This window comes from Cajanus cajan, chromosome 8, assembly GCF_000230855.2.
Source record: "Cajanus cajan strain Asha chromosome 8, NIPB_CcT2T_4, whole genome shotgun sequence".
NCBI lineage: Eukaryota > Viridiplantae > Streptophyta > Magnoliopsida > Fabales > Fabaceae > Cajanus > Cajanus cajan.
In genome coordinates this window covers 53830550-53851745 of record NC_138524.1, presented here as the reverse complement: position 1 = coordinate 53851745, position 21196 = coordinate 53830550, and the positions used below count along the sequence as shown (strand labels likewise).

General features: G+C 30.6%; 2 protein-coding genes across 4 annotated transcripts in view; one reads left to right on the top strand and one right to left on the bottom strand.

Moving 5' to 3' along the window:
- The first annotated feature begins 8276 nt into the window (after nt 1-8276).
- LOC109813642 (glycoside hydrolase family 2 protein) overlaps nt 8277-21196 on the top strand; it is a 42264-nt gene continuing 29344 nt past the window's right edge. The window contains exons 1-4 of one of the 3 annotated variants that reach the window (XM_029274427.2): nt 8277-8487; nt 8606-8659; nt 8876-8997; nt 13828-13864. The gene's annotated coding sequence lies outside the window, so the exon portion shown is untranslated. Of the gene's footprint in view, nt 8494-8605; nt 8660-8875; nt 8998-13827; nt 13865-21196 lie in introns of all 3 variants that reach the window. The other 2 variants (XM_020377866.3, XM_083062615.1) reach the window with 2 other exon arrangements.
- Nucleotides 18895-19768, bottom strand: LOC145950549 (uncharacterized). Its single transcript, XM_083061643.1, has 2 exons — nt 19124-19768; nt 18895-19017 (listed from the first exon to the last, which is right to left on the bottom strand). Exons 1-2 carry the CDS (start codon nt 19766-19768, stop codon nt 18895-18897), a joined length of 768 nt encoding a protein of 255 aa, XP_082917769.1.

Below are 21196 nucleotides of genomic sequence, written 5' to 3'. Positions count from 1 at the left end.
TTGGTATTCTATGTCCTGTATAGGTTGTGGATTGATCAATGTTTCCACATTGGATTGTGTATTTTGTAAAAATACAGAAACTGTGTTGATGGCACGAATAAAACATGACTATTAATTTGCTTGCTGGTGTTGATGTAGCAGATTGTGTAGTTGAAAGGATTCAAGCTTTGATGTTGTGTCTGTTTTGTGTTTTCTTGTCATTTACGATAGGAAAAAAGTGTATGTTCCAGTTTTGGACAACAAGTCCTTTTTATTCATTTACGGCTAGACACAGTGAAAAGGCATCTTTAGACTTTAGTACTTTTTAAGCACAAATACTAACAGAAGAGTAAAGAAAGTACTTTTTTTTTGGTAAAAATTAAGGAAAGTCTTTGAACGAGAATTACTTTTTTTTTTTTTTTAATTACATAGGAATATCCATTCCCAAATAAGAAAACTTTTCTTAAAAAATATTTGACATGTATTAAATAGGTGATATTTTTTTTTAAACTTTGAATTTTTTACATGTATAATAGTCAAGCTTCAAACTTCAAATAATTAAATAATCAGGGCCTCTTGTTACTCATGTCAAGCTAATATTTAAAATCTAATATAAAATAATATTATAGTATGGTATTTAAAGGTTAATATATATAAGCCTAATATACACTAAAAATAGGATATGCAATTCACACATCAAAAGGATAAAGCTGTTTCAAATTGATTTTATTTGAAAAGTACTAAAGAATTTAATTTAAAAGGTACATGCTGTATTTAATTTTAAGAACCTTTCCAAAAAAATATAAGCTCAACACTACTTGGAAGTTCTTTAATAAGCACGTTACTTAAGTAATTCTTTTAATTTATTATTTATTTTTTGTGTTAATGGTCATCATAATTGTTAGGTAAATTTCAATTTTTTAATAGAGAATGTTCTTAGAAGTAGAACATAAGTTAAATAATTAGGGTTATTCTATAAACAATATTTCATTAATTTAAAATTGAATATTATTAATCAAACTTTGAATAGAAATATTTCATCGGTCTAATTTATAATTTATTTAATCTTACATATAATTATCCAATGATTGTTTTAATAGGATTATATTCAAATTTGAAACTGAAATGGATTTATCATTCTTTTATAATATATATATATATATATATATATATATATATATATATATTGTAAATAAAAATATTTTATTTTTTAATTTTATATTACGTTATTTTTAATATAATTATGTCGCATGTATAATTATAAATTCATTGCATTAAAACTTCATCCATTTTTTTTAGTAAGTATTACTCTTTCAAGTATTTTAAATTTCTACAGCTAATAATATACTTTTGTATAATTAGAAAATATTGCATAATTATGTAAGGAAACAAAAAATCATCTACATTTTCTTTTCGAGACAAAAGTAATATTAAACACATAGAACAACTCATTTTACATATGTGATAATGAAATTTAAATTCTATATTACAAATTAAATAATATTCTTATTTTAAGTAATATTTGATCTCAATAGTTTGAATCTAGTTTAATTTTAAATTATTTAAAGTATTATTTACAAACTATAAATATTATAAAGTTAATGATTTTTATATACAATATATTTATTGCTATAAATGATTAAATTTATTTAAGATTAATTCTTGAAGTCAGTAAATCCTTTTTCATACACATACAAATATATATATATATATATATATATATATATAATACTTATTTTTTGGATTTATCAAAAAATTAAAAGCGTCAAATGCAAATAAAGTATCACATGGTACCACTTGTGATTATCACATAACCTTCTAATGAGCACACAAGTATTTAAAATACATAATGTAACATCTCTCATATTTGATGTCTCAGCAATTTCACTCCATACTATTTCATACAATGATACTTTACACAACTCATCTTTGATCAGAACCCTTCCTAGGTAACCTTTTTTAAGATGTTTGTCCGCTTTTAGAATTAACGATTGATTTCATAAATCAACACAAGACTTTTTAACATGTTTTGTCTTCACTTGCATGTTTTTTAGGATGTAACACCCCAATTTTCATACCTTATAATAATAATATTTTAGAAATTAGTTTAATATTTTAAATGTGTTTATTAAAGGATTTTGATATTATGTAATGATAGAATCATACTAAGGCCAAGAAGACCAAGATGTGATATTTTGAAAGAGGCAAGAGGAATGAGTTAGTTTTGAAAACCCTAAGAGGAGTGGGCCTACTTTTGGGCCTTAGCTCCTACGTTTTTATTAGCATAAAATTTATTCCTATTTTGCCCTTATCTTTAAATTTCCCATTTTCACCCTCGTATTTTGGGTATCTTAGACATAGGATTTATTTTCTTTTGTATTTCCCATTTTACTCTTATATTTTGGGGTATCTTAGTCATAGGATTTATTTTCTTTTATATTTCTCATTTTACCCTTGTATTATGGGGTGTTTTAGATCATAGGTTTTTAATTTTAGGCTAAGGTATTTAATTAGGGAGCTAGACGTATTTTTGGTGGTGTTTGGACCTATTTTTGGACTTAGAAATGTTTAGGTCCAAGTGGAGGGCAAAGGTTGCATGGTCTTATCATGCACTAGATGTAGCCTAACTAAACCCAAAAATTCCATCCTTGGCCACCAAGTTGCATCTAGGGTTAATTTGGGTTTCATTTGGTGTGCATTTGACATTGTAAATTTCGGCCAATGCAACCCTAGATGGCTCCCACTCCTATAAATACCCTAGGCACCACACCTTGTAAATACTTTGGAAATTATAATATTGAGAGAGCCTTTTGTGCCTTAATATTTTCCTTAGTCCCCTTGGCTATTTTCGACCACCTCCCTACCATCTCCACCTTGAGAGAAATAACCTTAGAAGTGGCCTTCATCATCATGAAGTGAGTCAACCCTAGAATACCCTTTTCAAACCTTTCCTCAAACACCTTCTATCCAACCTCCATTTTCGTCCATTCCATCATCATCCACCCTAAAACCTTGCACCACCTTGAAGAACTTAATCCTTGGAGCAAAGGTGTCCTTCCTTGTTCATCATCTCACATCAATGCAAGTAAGGATGTCATCATGTAATTACTTATATGAGCATTATTTTATTATAACGTATAATTTGTAATTATTATTTTGATTGGTGATATATCGATAACTTTTATGAATTGTATTTTATTAATAATTATGCTTATGTTATTTGATTAAAGAGATATATCTTTTAATTATATTATATTATATTAACTATTTTACGAGAAGGGAAGGAGGGATGTAATGATCTTTTGCCGAATATTATTATTCTTATTATTATTATTATTATTATTATTATTTTAAGAAAATGAGGTTATCCGAAGTTAAGGGAAAGTTTCATTTCACGCTTCTAACTTCTCATTTCTAAAGAACAAGGAGAGCTCCAAGAAGAGGAATAACTCAACTCTACTCGTGCTTTATCTTCGGTTCATCAAGGTAAGGGGGATTGAGAGACCTCACTTGGGGGCGTGGGAGTAACTGTTTTGTAGTAGGATTGGCTCCCAATCCCTGGCCTGATGTATGCCTAAGGAACAAGCACTTTATGAAAGTTTTCTATTTTGTTTTTTTGATTGTTATGTTGCGTTCCTTGTGTGATTCTGAGTGTGAATATGTGTTCATTTTCAATAATGGATATGTTTGGTAGCGGGATTGGCCCCAATCCCTTACCTGATGTATGTTCTTAAAAACATACACTTTTTAAATGTTTTTTGTTTTTGTGTTAGAGTTTTATGTTGTGTTCCTTGATGGTTGTTGAATGTGAATATGTGATTAATTTCAAAAATAGACAAGTTTTGATATGAATTAGAGTGTTCTATGGGTTCTTACGAGGAAACCCTATGAGAAATAGACAAATTTTGAATATTTTCTGTTTTACCTTTTGAATTTTTTGTTGTGTTTCCTAATGATTATTGAGCATGTATGTATGTTTAATTTTGAGTTTGGATATATTTTGATATGGATTAGAGTACTCTGTGGGTTCCTATGGGAAACCTCATGAAGTGAAATTAGGGATATGATCTTGGATGAATTTTGAGGCATTATATGTAAAATTGATGATGAATTCGTGTTTTGGATAATATTTGGAGTGTTTTTGACCAATTGAAATATTATATTAACTAGTTGGTTGTAAAAAAAAATGCGCGAAATCATAAAGTTGGATCTATGACCTTTATGCTTCATATGTTATGAATTGCGAATTGAATGTGTATGATATTGTATAATTTCCTAGTATGGTATATGTGCTATTCAGATATATATGGCTATGAGAAGTTCCTTGTATGAGACTATGTAAACATGATGTGAAAATGTGAAAAGTGAACGTGTGACTTGTGACATGATAGTATGAGATAACATGATATGGGATATAAGAATTTGTGACAAGTGAAATGATGAGTCAATGAAGTGTGACTGTGTTGTTTAGGCAACACACCAGTGATATGTGACTGGTGCCACATGCATGCATCTATGAGTCGAGTCTATGACATGATTATTGCATGATGAGTGACTGCGTATGTGTAACTTGAATTTGTACTTGATTAATGTATAGTTATGTATGTGTTTGTTATGATTTTTGTGTGTGTTACCTAACTGTTATTTCTACACTTGAACCTGAGTGAGATGTTTCTCACTCCCCTATTTGTTTGTGTATGTTTAAAATTGTATTACAGGTGATCATCAGTAAACGTATGTTAGTGATGAAGCTTAGGCTTCTATATTGGGCATGCTCTAACTAAGACATGTGACACTAGGGGATAGAATATGATGTCTTTTATTACTTTGTAAATTAGGTTACTTATATGTTATTTCATTCATTAATTATAATTAAATTATCTATTTACTTAGGTTATTTTGATAATTGAATTACTTCATTATGAAAATGTTATAAGATGTGAATGTGAGCCTTTTACCCTTATATAAATTTGAGATGTTGTTCTAATTACAAAGGTTTCTATTTACTATTATTATTTTATATAATTGTATATTTATGTGTGGAGTAGAGGGTGTCACATAGGAAATTTCATAGAAGGTCATCCATCTTTAAATTGCTCCAAGTGAAGCATGCTTAATTATGGAGTTCTTATTTGATAAGCTACCAAAAAGTAAATGTATCATGTTGGTATACATAGTACAAATTAATTCCTTTAAGTCATCTCCAATTGTACAATCTCACCAATTTTACAACCTCTAGATACCTCTCATTTTAGTGTGTTTAGGTTGTTATAAGCCCACTAGCTTTTGCTTGGTTCGTCCACAAACCACACCCCTGAGACCAATACAAGACTTTTCAACGAGTTTCATCCTCACTCACACACTTTCTAGGAAACTTTCTAGAAGGTTACCCGTTCCCAAATTGCTTCAAGCCAAACACGCTTAACTATGGAGTTCTTTTGTGATGAACTACTGAAAAGTAGATGCATCTTGTTAGTATAGGCAGTACAAATTAATTTCTTTAAGTTATTCTTAACTGTACAATCTCACACTTGTACAACCTTTGGATCCCTCTCATTCTAGTGTGTTTAGGTTGTTACATGTAGTAGTAGAGATTAAAACAATAGTTTCAAATTTTAGAGAGATGAAAAACAAATTAAAATTTTAGCCAAAATTTTAATTATATAAAATAAACATTTATTTTGTGTGTTGTACAAACATAAATATTAAATATGTTTTTAGTCACTCAAATTTAGGGTAAATTTATTTTTGGTCTCCCAAATTTAAAATTGTTAATTTTAGTCTATATAATTTTTCTGTTTTAATCTCTTAGGTCACTAATAACATATATGAAAGTAATGGATTGAAACAATTATACAACAGTATTAACTGGATTTAATATAACATTTTTACTAACAAAAACATCGATAAATAGATTTTATGTAATAACATTTGATAGATTCCTTAAAAAAAGTTGAGTATAAAGACTAAATCAAGATTTTTTTTGAAATTACATGATTAAAAAGACTAGTTTTAAATTTGACGAACTAAAAATATATTTAAGCACATGCAAATAATTAAAGTATCACACATGGTATCACTTGGAATGGTCACATAACCTTCTAATGAGTACATAAGTTGTTAAAAAGACTCATATAGTAGTAAAATATAAAATAATAGTTTCAAATTTTAGATGAATGAAAAATAAAGAAAAATTTTATAATGGCCAAAATAAAAAAACATATTCATGAGACTAAAAATATATTTATGTTAAGTTAAAAGACGATTTTAGATCCCTAATGATTTATAAGTTTTAATGATAATAAACACTATATTTTTTTAGTAAGAAAATGCATCGTAAAAGTCGTTGTTTCAAACTAAATAAGATGAAGTAGCATCTGTTAGACGAAACATACAAACTATTTCTAATTATCATTATTTGTTGTGATTGACGAATTTAAATGTTTAAATGAATGCCTTATACCTTAATTGATCGAAAAATGTTGTCTCGGAACCTACATTCTGTTAAAAGTGTATAAAAGCATGAAGAGTAGTAGAACAAAGGACAAAGATCCTGAATTTTACGAAAAAGACACTGGAAAAGGATTGTAATCTTGCCTATACGTTGACTTTGCTTCCTACTATTTTCATTTTGCTACTCTGCTCTGATAAGTAGCTTGATCTATCAAAGATAAAGAATATGTTTAAGTGAAATACATTAATTGAAACATTTAATGTATCAACGAATACTTCCTCTCTAAAGACCAAATGAAAGAGTAAGACGAAACAATTCTGGGTCATAATCAAGAAATTGCAATTGTCATCTCTTTCAAAAATACTATATAAAAAGTTCCAAAACTCGGGAAAAAAAAAAGAAAAAGAAGAAAGCACATGTAGAGAATAAAAGTGTAAATATAGAAAAATGATTTATACTCATCTTTAAGAAAATCTTCTTCAAGAGCTTTCTTGTACTCAAACAAATTGTTGTAATCATGTCTAAAAGAGACATAAATGCAAACTTGTAATTTCTTTATAACTATTGTTATAAGGTAGAGTCAAGAAAGACTTGATTGTAAAATAATACTTGGATTTGAGTTTGAAAAGACTTGTTTGTAAAAGAATACTTAAGGTTGAGCTTGAAACAACTTGTCTGTAAAAGAATATTTGGGTAGTGGCTTGAAGAGACTATTCAAAGAACACTTGTTTGAGCCGGAAGTGACTTGATAAAAAAAATACTTGTAATTTTACTAAAAGTTAGTGAAACTCAATTTGGTTGGATTAAGAATTAAACGTAAAATCGGTGGTTAAGGTAAACCAGTATAAAAATATTGTGTGTTTTATTGATTACTCTTATTGATCATTCGTGTGATGCTAATACTACTTCATGATCTTGAAAACATGAGTTTTTGATATATATTATTCAACTTCCCTTCAAATATCTATCTTTTCTCCACAATTTAAGGCAAAATTTTAATTATATAAAATAAACATTTATTTTTTTTGTTGTACAAACAAAAGTATTAAGTTAAAATATAAATTATATAGATAAAAAGTTCTACCTTTTTTATTTTATCTTAGTTTTATAAATATATGTAAATAAAAAAATATCTAAGAATTTAAAAATTAAGATACAGTTAAAATTTAAACGTGAATTGTTTCTTTTTTAAGTTTTGATGTTATGAGCATATTGAAATTAGGATTTAATTAGAAAAATGTTAAATAAATAAAAATAAAAAAGAGTAATTTTAGCATATTAAAAGTTACAAAGTTGTAATATCATAACATCCGGTTGAGCACAAATTAACGGAATTATTAAGAGGTGTTAAAAAAATAGAATTATAAGGACATTAACGAGTGAAAGATTTAATTGCAAAATTTTAAAACTATAAGAATTTTTTAAGACTACTATAAAGACCAAACAAAAACTTTTAAGAAATTATAAAAGTTAACTAATTAATTTAACCTATAATTTAAAGTTATCTATGATTGTAAGCAAGAAAAAAAAAGTCATCTATGATTTTTAAAAGTATGAGTAATTCCACTAAATTTATTAAATTATTATATACATGAACGTAAATTATAAGAATTTAAACTATCTTATTAAAATATAGGAATTAAAATTAACATTATGTATAAAAACTGAAAGCATGATTAAACTGATTTAAAATATTTTTGTTCTAAATAATTTTAATTTCAAACAAATTTATATTAAAAGACGTTGAATAATATTAATTTAAAAGGTACGTAAAAGACACGTGTTGTACTTAATATATTATACAATATATTCCTCTCCCGCACTTTAAATTTGTAACCTTTTGGCGTTTGGATTTTTTATTTCCCACTTCCACGCGTCCCACTGCACTCACAAGGATTAAGGATCCAGAGTCCCACTTCACTCTCTCACTTTCATCTTTATTTCTGTTTCATTTTCATTTGTCAAGCACCCATTTTTTTTTTTGTTTCCTCTGCATCTCAATCGCATCATATATAGCATAGATCGGAACAAAAGTGGCCGGAGGTGGAAATTAGGTGAAGGTTTCGTATGCTATTCTGAATATTTGTGATTTTTCTTTTTAGAAAGGTTGAAATTTTTGTGTTTAAGATCTGAGTTGAAATTTTGTGATATAATTGGTTCATATCTTTTCAGTTTCCAGCTAAAAGCAGTGGTTTGGCACAGAGATTATTGTCTCCTTGTTGTGAGGTTAGAATAGTCAAATCTCATAATATCCTTTCTCGTTTGCCACAGTGATTATTATCTCCTCTTGTATTCAATTAGTTTTTTCTTATATGAGTTGACTAAATTTGTTTTTTTTTTTGTGTGAGAAAATTGATGCTGTACATACTGTTATGAATGGATATGTTTGTTTATTGTAAAAATTCATTTCCAAGGTTCATGGTATTTATTTCTTCCTTTTAGGAGCTTAATGCTGCTCTAGTTTCTATTCGGGAGGTTAAAACAAGTGATGGGGCTTGTTATCTCGCGTTGAGGGTTTCCAAATCCAAGAGGGTGATCACACGTGAGCGTTGCTTCCTTGCGAGGTTTAGTTTCTACTGACTCCTATTTTTACTTAACTGCTCAAATTGCTATTATTTTTACTTTTTTACATATGTGTTGGCCAATTACTATATTTTATTAGTTATGTCCTTCCTTAATTTTATTAGGCCACTTTGTTTAAACATTCTATAAACATTGCATGTATTTTAAAAAACTAATATGGTTTAATACTTCCAATGGGATACTAATTTGTTTTTTTTAATATTTTTTTTAGTAATTTCAATTTAAGGAAAAAAAGTTATGATCACCAATATAAAATTAAGATAATGTTTCTTTTAGTTCATTCTTTTTGAAAATCCTATTTATTGAAATTCAAATAAAAATTTTCAAAGTGAGTTCAATTTTAAATTTGTTCAAATAAGTTGTCAATAAAAGAAAATAAACTAATTTGTTATTTTTTTTATAAGGTCTAAATAGAGGAAAAAAGGAGCAACCAAAGATTTAAGGAAATTATAGTTAGGTAAACTGTCAGAGTTTGTATTTAGGAATTTCAAAATTAAGAGGTGGGAAGTCTATTTAGGTACAAACTAAGTGCGAAAGCATGATCCCAACAGGTAAGAGAAAGATAAGCTTGGGCAAGGAGAGTAAGGCCAAGGTTGACATGTTTGTATTTTCTTTCAGCTACTCCATTTTTGTGATGAGTGTGTAAACATATAATTCGATGATGAATCCCATATTGATTTAGATATGTGATAATAGGTATTTGAAATTGTTTTTAAGCCATTAAGGGTAACTGCTTGAAAGCAGAAAGAGTTTCAAATTTATTTTCAAGTGGATAAATCCAAGTGAACTAAATATAGGCATCAACAAATGTCATATAGTAACTATGATTGTAGGTAGAAGTAAAAGGTACAGGTCCCCACAAGTTACTATATATATTAATTCAAAAGGATGATTATAAACAGTATGAGACATTGAAGAGGGTAGTCTGTGAGCTTTTCCAAGACAACCAAGTGTACAAAAATAAAAGGTATTTTTAATTAATCGGTGAGAAACTATACATCATTTGAAAATAACACATTGTGCATCGATACTTGGATGTCCTAATCTAGAATGTCAAGTATCAAAAGATACAGAAAATAATAGAGGCTACATTTCCAATAGCATTATTTACATGTAAAATTTTAGAGCTACAATTAGCATGGACTTGAGGATTGATAACAACTGAGGGATTCAGTAATGATCGAAATTTGTGGAGACCATCTATATCCATTGTGCCTTTCTTGAAGAACTTTATCAGAACCTTGTGATTTCACCAAACAAAAATGTGGATGAAACTTACAAAAAATTATCTTTGGCAAAGTGGCTTACACTTAAAAAGGGTTTTAGTGATTTGAGGAACATATAACAAAATATTGGGAACAACAAGAGTTGTGGGATTAATGGTAAAGGAGAATTTTGTAACACTCGTGAATGAATATTATGGCATTCATAACTCCCAATAACAATCTACTTTGGTCCTTGAAAAGGAATCTATCGTTGAATGTTTTGTAAAACATTAGTCACATGTAGTAAGCATTGCTTGAGGTACTAAACATAGATGAAGGACGAAATTGGGGCATATGAGAAACATAAGGAAAATGCACTGAAGATTGAAATGCACATAAAGCTCATGCTCTTATAAGTTGAAGTATCAAGAGGTACAATAGGAACATAATGTTCTTCAAATATGTTATAACTGATAGGTGTGTCATGTTCGTGTGAGACTTAACATGAACATTAGAATGCCCCTAATAAGAATGACCACCAAATTGTCCACCACGATTAGAACGACCACAATAGGATGAGAAATTTCCTCAACTAGTAGAGAAATCATAACTAGATTGAGAATGTCGTTCAAAAATATTAGGCCGAGGTGGACTCAAAGATGAGGGAACTGTTCGAGACACTAATTCAGTAAGGTTAATAGAGCCTACAGTCTTTTTCTTGAATTTCTCAAGGAGATATTCGTGTCCCAGAAGAAGGGTCTCAACATCATCAATTGAGAGGGATCAAACTTGCTACTAATCAAGGAAATAATAGATTCATATTCCATTGATAAGCATCCGAGTATGATATCTAAATGTTCTTTTGGAGAAACAACATCACCAATGACAGTAAAAGCATCAAGAAGTGCTTTGATTCGAAGAAGAAACTCATAAATTGTATTATTCTTTAGCGTAATGTTGTGCAATTTAGTACATAGTTGATGAGCTCGTGCATTCGTATGGGAATTAAAATACATGTGTATCTTATCCTATAGTTGCAAGGAGGTTTTACATCCAATCACCCATGCAAGCATCCCATGCTAAATTGAGGAATGGAGTCATGCAAGAAGGGGATGATCTTGTTGCTCACACATGTGATAAGAATCAAAAACTTTGCAAGTCTTCACCAATGACTAATCTGAATCGGGGAACCTAGCTTGCTACCTTTAGTGGGGTCATCCCTCCTAACCATGTTTTTTCGTACACAAGACTTGAACCATAAACTTATTAGTGCTTTGGTACCATATTAAAATTTAGAAAGAAAGAAAATTTAATTTTGTATTTACACAAGAAAAAAGTTTGGCTGTATGTATTTGTTCAAGATAGGATAAATGACTATGCTAGTTGTAACTAACTTAAGAGTTAGTTATAGAGTACACCTACCATGAAAGTGACAAAAGAAACTAACTCGGTCTAAAACAATTACAACATTTTGAAAACTAAAATATTGCAACCGAATTTACAAAGTAAAACTTTACTCTTATAACTAAAAGTGCAATTTAATCTAAATCTTATTGAACATTAATTATCATATCATCTATTTAAAGTAAGTTTATGATCAATGTTACAATTTTAACTTTGAACTAATGAACATTTAGTGGTGGAATCAAAATTGAGGATTGAATATTATAAGGAACCAAAGGTGCAATTTAATATTTCTTTATAAGTATAACCAAAGAAAATATAACTTCATTTTTTTTAATATTTTTTTTTTAAAATGATTAATATTTTATATCTTCAAATCACTTTTTTTAAATTCAAACAAAACATATTTACAATTTTTTTATTTAAAAAATGTATCATAAAACTAAAAGTATCCTTCAAAATAAATGAAATCAAATGCATAATAAAATAAAAATGAGTTTAATTTTAATACATTATAAATTTATAATTAAATTTTTATATTATTGCATAATTATAGATTACTATTGATATAATTTTTAATGTAACTAATATTTTAACATGTGCAATGTACTATATAAATTTTATTTTATACAACTAAAATTTATAATAAATATATAAATTATATTATAATTAAATTTTCAATAAATAAATATATAAATCATACAATTTATATTTTATATTTATGTTAAAAAAGATTATATTGCGTTATAAGATTATTTTCATTTATGCTATTTTTAAAGAATATTACAATTTAATTTTAAAATAAAGATTGAAATGATAAATTGAAAGAGATGACAAGTTAAAAAAAAATTCTGAAGGTTTGACTCTTCATTATTTAGGCCTAAAAGGTTTCTTTTGTTGAATCACAAGGTTTAATGCTTTAATACTTGATCATGAGTTTGATTTTCAAATAATTTGAAATTTATTGATTGCAATTGTACCAACTATTAATTACCAAGATTTTTTTTTTTAACCTTTTTTATTGATTTGGATAACATGCTTTTCAAATTGCTGAAGAGTTTGAAGCTTTATGTTCTGAAATTGGTGTTAACTTTGTTGTGGAAAGTTTTTTATTTTTCTGAAACGATTCATCGTCGTTTATATTATTTTGTGTTTAGTTCATAGGTTTGAATTTATTTTGTTTCCCCCCTTGAGACTCTTTCCAACATGATAAAGTTGTTTATGCATAACTTTCATCGGTATGCGATTATTTCATAACTTTGATTAAAATAATTAACATTGAGACTCTTTCATTTTAATCCTTTAAATTTTTTTTCCAAATTCATCCTTTAAAACTTTGAAAACTTTTGAGCCAAGCTAAAATTTTAGAAAATGAGCGGTTTATATAAACTAAGAATTGTATAATACTTTTAAAAGGTAATTATCCTTATCTTAGCTTCATTGTTTTTTGGTACAACCATTATATTAAAGATGCCCACTTAATTTTTTTTTAGTAAACCATCATGCTTTGATTTATTAAGATTGAATTTTCTCTTTAGTTATGATATATGCTCTTGATTTATTAAGATTTTAAATTGTTTCTTAAAATATGATACAAGGAAATTCTTTTGTACTAATTCCATAATATTCTAATCATCATCTAAGAAATTTAAGTAACACGATAATTTTATTTTGGTCTATTCAATATAAAAGCTATTTTTGGTATAAAATGAATATCAAGAAACGATTGATCAATAATCTTCTTAGTTATTCATTTATTAAGATTGAGTTGTTTCTTAAAATACGATATAGGTTATTGATTTATTAACATTTTTAATTGTTTCTTAAAATATGATATGAGAATTGAAAAATCTTTTCCACTAATTCTGTAATATTCTAATCAACATTTTAAGTAATATAATATGAGAAAAACATTCTTTTGCTTTATTAAGATTTAATATCAAAGTTGTTTTCAATAAAACCACTCAAAAAGATGGCCTGAAATGATTGACTAAAATTCCCTTTGGATCATCGTTCTGTTCATCAAATTCATTTGCCCTCCATATATTTTTCATATATCTTCTTTCTTGCTTTATGATTTTTTAAACTGTTTGTTTAGGCTCATTGTGGTTTATTATTAGTAATTCATGATGAGTCAATAGTGTTCTAATTAATGTGTTACGCGAATTTTAGTTACATTCTAATATCCTTATGAAAAGGCAGGTGATACATCGTCTGTAACGTAATCATTGTACAGCAGGTAAAAGGATATTATTGCCATTATCCTTTACAGGTGGTGCACACTATATATTTTAAAGTTATATAAAGATGATATGACTATTTGTAGATAGTTAGATATCTGGATTTGTTCATCACTTTTACTTTCAATTAGTAATGACCAAAGTAACAAAGAGTCTTATCATGTATTTGACTCAAATAAGAGGATAGACCAAATTTTGTTTGTCTACTTTTCGAGATTAAACTTGACATACTAATAAAGTACATAAAATAAGAAAATGTATTTGGAAAAGTTAAGGAAAACATATATTTTGAATAAATAATATTTCTTTTTATTTCATCTATAATTTCGAGTTGCATTATCTATTAATTTGTAAACATTTTGAAATATTTAATTTCTAGTTATAATGAGGTAATGTTGAAATAAAAAACTTAATGCTTAATTAAAGTCTAAACCACTTATGAATTTTATATTGGACATTAAATTTGAATGAAATATTTACCTTCAAATGTATTTGTCCTATGTTAGTTTAAAATTGAAAAGATATATTAAATGTGATGTTGTTTGGTCGTATTCTAAAGTATCTTTAGACTTCTATGTAATTGTTACAGATATTGTGGATACATATATTATGGTTATTATCCTCGCTATCAATTAGGGAATGATTAGATTAGTTTTCATAATATTAGAGATTAGTATCTCTATCATTTATTGTATTCTCTCTATAAATAAGATTGGTGTGTGTACAATAACACACACAATTCCTGAATCACAACAATAATATTTAATTTACAAAAACGATATTATTTCATAAAAATACAACATTATATTATATTCTCATAAATTTTAATCCCGTGCATCACATGGATCCACTATCTAGTAATAGTGCAAAAAATATTCATATTGTTGGTTCTAAAAAATTAGGTTAAATGAAAACTGATTTTCTGTCTCATATTACAAAGAGATCATACAAGATATATACAGGAGTCCTATGCTATTTTAGGAAATATAATAACTCTATTTTATTCTAGAATCCCTTGATTTATGGGACTGTTCCTAATTATTCAAATCTGTACAGATTACAAGGAAATATACAAATTTCCTAATTTATTCTTTCCTAAAATACTATTTGATTTCCCACACTCCCCCTCAAGCTGGTGAATAGGTGTTTTCCATTCCCAGCTTGGATACAATTTTCTCAAAATTGTGGCTGCCTAGTCCCTTGGTAAGAATGTCTGCAATTTGGTCTTGAGAGGACACATATGGAGTGCATATCAAGCCACTATCAAGCTTTTCTTTGATGAAGTGTCTGTCTACTTCAATATGCTTTGTTCTATCATGTTGCATTGGGTTGTGGGCTATGCTTATTGCTGACTTATTATCACAATAAAGCTTCATAGGTCCTTCCCATTTTATCCTCAAGTCTTCTAAGATGGTTTTAAGCATAGTAGCTAATAGCGGACGGAGCGGCCGCTATCGCGGCGCTCTAGAGCGAAGCGGCCTGACCCCGCAATCTTGCTGCTGTCGCGTGGCGGATGTGTGTTGCGGCCGGAGCGGCCACGTCGGTGGAGGAGCGGAGCGGCAAAAAATCGCGGCGCAATTTCAATATACCCTTCATTAAGGGTAAGTCTGTCTTTTCAATTGGGCTTTTTTTGCCCTAATGCTCCCCTCTCCCTCTCGCGGAACCACTTGGTTTCTCAGTTCTCGCACTCCCTCTCCTCTCTCTCTCTCGAACGATTGTTTCTTCTCTCTCGAGGAGTTTTAAGACGTAGCAACTCACATATACCTTGTGCCATGGCTCTGAATTCCGCTTCAGCACTGGACCGAGCCACTACACCCTGTTTTTTTGTTCTCCAAGTTACAAGATTTCCTCCAAGAAAGGTGCAATATCCTGTAATTGACCTCCTATCCACGATTGACCCTGCATAATCAACATTTGTATAGGCTTCAAGCTTCACATTACTATTCCTTTTGAATAGGATTCCTCTTCCTAGAGTTCCTTTAAGGTATCGTAAAATTCTGTGGGCAACTTGTAAATGGGTCTCCTTTGGACTATGCATAAATTGGCTAATTGAACTCGCTGCATAGGCAATATCTGGCCTGGTATGAGACAAATATATAAGTCTGCCCACTAATCGCTGGTACATCTCTTTGTCAACAGCAACATCTTCTGCATTTCCAAGCTTTAGGTTTGGTTCTAATGGGGTACTAGTAGGTTTGCAAGCTGCCTTGCCAGTTTCCTTGAGCAAATCACTGATATATTTCTGTTGGGATATAAATATCCCTTTCTTGGAGTGGGCAACTTCAATTCCCAAAAAATATTTTAGTTTTCCCAAGGTCTTGATCTCAAATTCCTTGCCCAAGCATTGGCTCAACAATTGTTGCTCTTCTTTATCATCTCTAGTTTATATTATGTCATCCACATACACCAATAACATTGTTACTCCCCTTGAATTGGAATGTTTAAAGAACAAAGTGTGGTCCCCTTGGCTTTGTTTGTAACCTAGGCTTGTCATAACTTTAGTAAACCTACCAAACCATGCATGTGGGGACTGTTTTAGCCCATATAATGCCTTTTTCAACTTGCAAACAGTGTTGGCAGCAACATCTCTACTATATCCCGAAGGTATCTCCATATAAATTTCTTCTTCAAGGTCTCCATGTAGGAAAGCATTCTTAACATCAAATTGTTCCAAGTTCCAACCATAATTAGCAGCAAGAGACAATATCACCCTAATTGTGTTCATTTTGGCAACCGGAGCAAAGGTCTCCAAATAATCAACTCCATAGGTTTGGGTGAACCCTTTGGCAACCAGTCTTGCCTTATATCTCTCAATTGATCCATCAGCCTTGTATTTCACTGTATAGACCCACCTACATCCAACTGGTTTCTTTCCTATTGGTAAGGTGACTAACTCCCAGGTGTTGTTCTTCTCCAATGCTTCCATCTCTACATCCATGGCTTGCCTCCATTTTCTATCAGACAATGCCTCAGATAGGGTATTAGGTACAAGTGTACTATTTAGGTTTACTAGGAAGGTTTTATGGGCAGGAGAGAAATTTTTAAAAGACAAGTAATTTGAGAGAGGGTAAAGTGGCTCTTTGGTGCATTTTCTTGTCCCTTTTCTAATGGCAATTGGGAGGTCAAGATCATTTTGGGTTTCAATTTCAACCTGCACAGCTGGAGAAAAAACTGTTACCTCTTTTTGGGGAGTCGAGTTGGATTCTTGAACATGGCTTGATCCTGGAATGGCCTTAGTCTTCCTTGAGTACACCAGCTTCTTACCAAATCTCTTATCTTCAACATCTCCTTGATCATCTTCACAATTAATTTCACTTTCTTGACCTGCTTCCTTTTCTTGACCAATTCCTTGACCAGCTTCACTTCCTTGACTTGTTTCACTTGGTATAGTTTAATTTGATCTGGTTTAGGTTCAATTGTCAAGTCTGGAAGAGTGGGAAAACCATAATTACTTTCCTTGTCTTCCCGGAAACTCTCCCCTTGAAGATAAGGTTGATTGAAATAGCCCTCTTGTTCATTAAAGGTAACATCCCTAGACACAGAATTTTTTGGATGGGAGGTGGTAACATTTATACCCTTTCTGAGTGGATGAGTAACCAACAAAGACACACTTTAAGGCTCTAGGATCAAGTTTCCCTCTGTCTGTACTGTGAATATGGACATATGAGGTGCCCCCAAAAACTCTTGGTTTAAGATTATTTGTAGTGGACAGGTTTGGATAGAAAGATGACAAACTTCCATAGGGCTTTTTGATCCTAAGACTCTAGAGGGTAGTCTGTTGATAAGGTGTGTTGCTGTAAGAACAGCTTTCCCCCAGAAATTTTTTGGGACATTATTTTGGAACAACAATGCTTGGGTCTGATTTAATAAATGCCCATTTTTCCTCTCTGTGACCCCATTTTGCTGTGGTGTTTTGACACAAGACTCATGAATTATACCTTCTTTTTGACAAAAAGAATTAAGGACATGATTGAAGTAATCTTTAGCATTATCTGACCTAAGTCTCTTAATATTAACATCAAACTGATTTTTTATCAAGGAGTGGTAGTTTAGGAAGACAGAACTGACTTCAGATTTTTGTTTAAGTAGGAAGACCCAAGTGACCCTTGTACAATCATCTATAAAGGTGACGAACCATCGAGCACTAGACACATTTGGAACATTAGAAGGCCCCATACATTAGTGTGAACAAGATAAAAGGGAAAATTGCTAATTTTATTACTTATTGGAAAAGATACACGCTTGTGCTTAGCAAGTTCACACACCTCGCAATGAAGACTCTCAACATCTAACTTGGTAAATAGAGAAGGAAACATAATTTTGATAACTCCAAAAGAAGGATGTCCCAGCCGACAATGATAAAGCATGATTTTTTCTTTGTTGGTCATCATAAATTTAGATATGAAAGAGTGCGAGATTCTGTTCTTACTGGACAGACTTGGATCTTCGAGATAGTAAAGGTCATTCCATTCTCTAGCATGTCCAATTGTCCTCCCCGAATCCTTGTCCTGAAATACACAATGATCGTTGTAAAAAACAACATTACATGACAAATCCTTTATAAGTTTTTGTATAGAGACTAGGTTGGTGGAAAGCTTTGGGACATGGAGAACATCTTTTAAGATTATTAAAGGATTGATTTGTATATTTCCTTGACCAGCTGCAGTTATAAGGGTTCCATCTGCTGTGGCAATTTTCTTGTTGTTCGGATATGGTGAAAATGTGGAGAAGTGTTTGGCTAATGGTGTCATGTGGTCTGTGGCTCCAGAGTCCAATATCCAATAGTGGTTAAAGGGTGTATCTGAGACATTTAATCCAAAAGAAAGTGGAAACTTACCTGAGTATGCCAAAGAACACACACTTGTTTGTTTTTCTAGCTTACTAAGGAGGGCTCTCATCTTCTCTATCTCCTCTTGGTTAAGATGGGCAGTAGCTTCTAGTTTTTTTTCTTCATTTGTTCCCGCAGCAGCATAAACTTGTCCTCCTTTCCTTGAGGAGCCTCCTCTATATCCCCTTTCTCGGTCTCGATTTAAAGGCTTCCCGTGCAACTTCCAGCACTTATCTCGAGTATGACGGGGCTTATTGCTGTAGGTACACAATAGACCATCACCTTTCTTCTCCACATTTGCTGATCCTCCTTTCTTCTGTTCAGCTATCATGGCCAAAGTCTGATCTCCTTTATGGTCAGCCACCATTGTTGAGTTCTCTACTGCTGGACTCTCTAACATGAGACTCCTTCTACTTTCTTCACTTCTCACAATAGCCACCACTTCGTTGAAGCATAGTACCTTTTTCTTCCCCAATATTTGAATCCTAACTTGATCAAATTCAGGATTCAAACCAACAAGGAAATCATAAACTCTGTCTTGCTCGATATAGTCCTTGAGAAGTGCTGAATCTTCAGTACATTTGGCTTTTATGACTCTATAATGGTCTAGCTCCATCCATAATGATTTCAGCTGATTGACATATTCTGTAACAGTCTTGTTCCCTTGTTTTGCTGCCAAAGTTTTCACCTTTACTTCATATACTTGAGCAGCATCTTTGGCTTTAGAGTAGGTTTGCTCTACTGCATCCCAAATCTCTTTTGCTGAGTTAAGGAACATGCACATGCAGGTGTCACTAATTTCTGGAATCATTGAATTCCACAGCCACGCCATGATCATTGAATCCTCCTCATCCCATGTAGTAAACTTGGGATCCTCCTGTTTAGGTCCATACTCCGTTAGGTGACTCAACTTCCCTTTTCCCTTCAAAACTGTACGAACAAGTTGGGCCCACTTCAAATAATTTCTTCCATTTAGTCTATATGCAGAATGAATATTCTGCAGTTCTCCAGGTTGCTGGGATTGGGTATTCCCTGTTTCTGTGGTTGGGTTCACAACTTCCTCTTCCCTTGACATTATAGCAAGGTGGTTGAGTGGTGAAGAATAAAAGGAAAGGTTGTGCGATTAAGGCACAGAGAAAACAACATGAAAAAAAAATGTGCAACGAATGTATAGGGCAAGATGCAGCAGCAATGTAGGCTGCCGTCTTAGGGTTAGAAAAAATGTAGTAGCAATGCAGGCTGCCAATTTAGGGTTTACAGTGCGCAGACAAAGCTTCCCAAGTCGGAAGCCCTGATACCATCTGGAAAATTAGGTTAAATGAAAACTGATTTTCTGTCTCATATTACAAAGAGATCATACAAGATATATACAGGAGTCCTATGCTATTTTAGGAAATATAATAACTCTATTTCATTCTAGAATCCCTTGATTTATGGGATTGTTCCTAATTATTCAAATCTGTACAGATTACAAGGAAATATACAAATTTCCTAATTTATTCTTTCCTAAAATACTATTTGATTTCCCATAGTGGTACTAAATTTTATTTCATTTCTTGATAAAAATGTTCTTTTCCGTAACAAACAAAATGCATAAAATTATAATATAATACTAACTTTTTTAAAATAGTCATTATTAAAGTTATTAAATTTAGCATATATTCACAAATTATTTATGGTTGGATATTTAAATGAAACAAAAGAAATGCATATATAAATCCATGTTTCCAAGTTCACACAGTACAAAGCATGACCGTCACCACCAATGATAGGCCCAAAAGAATGGTTTCAAATCCTTATTGGATGAAAGATTTTGGGCTCATGATATATATACCTCCTTTTTTTCAAAATAATTATTAAATTCCTAAAATATCATTAATTTTTATAATTTTTAATTTTTTAATTTTATACTCCCAACATTTAATGTAACACTTTTTTTCTTTCACATATCTCCTTTTCTCCTTTTTTTCGGTTTTTATAGTACCCTCTTACCTTAAACCCTAAACTATTTTTCAGAATAGTAAAATTAATTTTATTGAAAGCATGTTTCAAAATTGAGTTTTTAATAATACTCCCGAAAAGTATTTTTCGAAACACTAAATTTATTGTTCCAGAAAGTAGTTTCTGGAATTATGTAAAACAACATACTTTCAAAAAGTACTTTCCAGAACATAAATTTTACTATTTCGGAGAGTATTTTTCAAAAGTGTTATTTTACTTAATCCCGAAAAGTACTTTTCGGAATAATACACTTCCGGAAAGTACTTTCCAGAACACTAAATTTATTGTTTTGGAAAGTACTTTCCAGAAGAGCACTAATTTCGCTATCCCGCATAATACTCTAGAATAGTGAAAATGCCTTTTTCATATCATTAAACTTAATGTTAAGCTTTTTGAATGAGTGAAAGAAGAGGAAGTGTTGCAAAAAAAATGTGTCTAGTTCGATAGAAATTGTTGAGGAAGTCACACATACCTATAATGTTGTTGCATACCAGTTCTACAG

Excerpts from the sequence above, each read along its gene's own strand:
- LOC145950549 (XM_083061643.1), bottom strand. The coding sequence starts at position 19,768 with ATGTCAAGGGAAGAGGAAGTTGTGAACCCAACCACAGAAACAGGGAAT. Across the intron at positions 19,018-19,123 it reads TCAACGAAGTGGTGGCTATT|CTGAACAGAAGAAAGGAGGA; the intron begins GTGAGAAGTGAA and ends TGGCCATGATAG.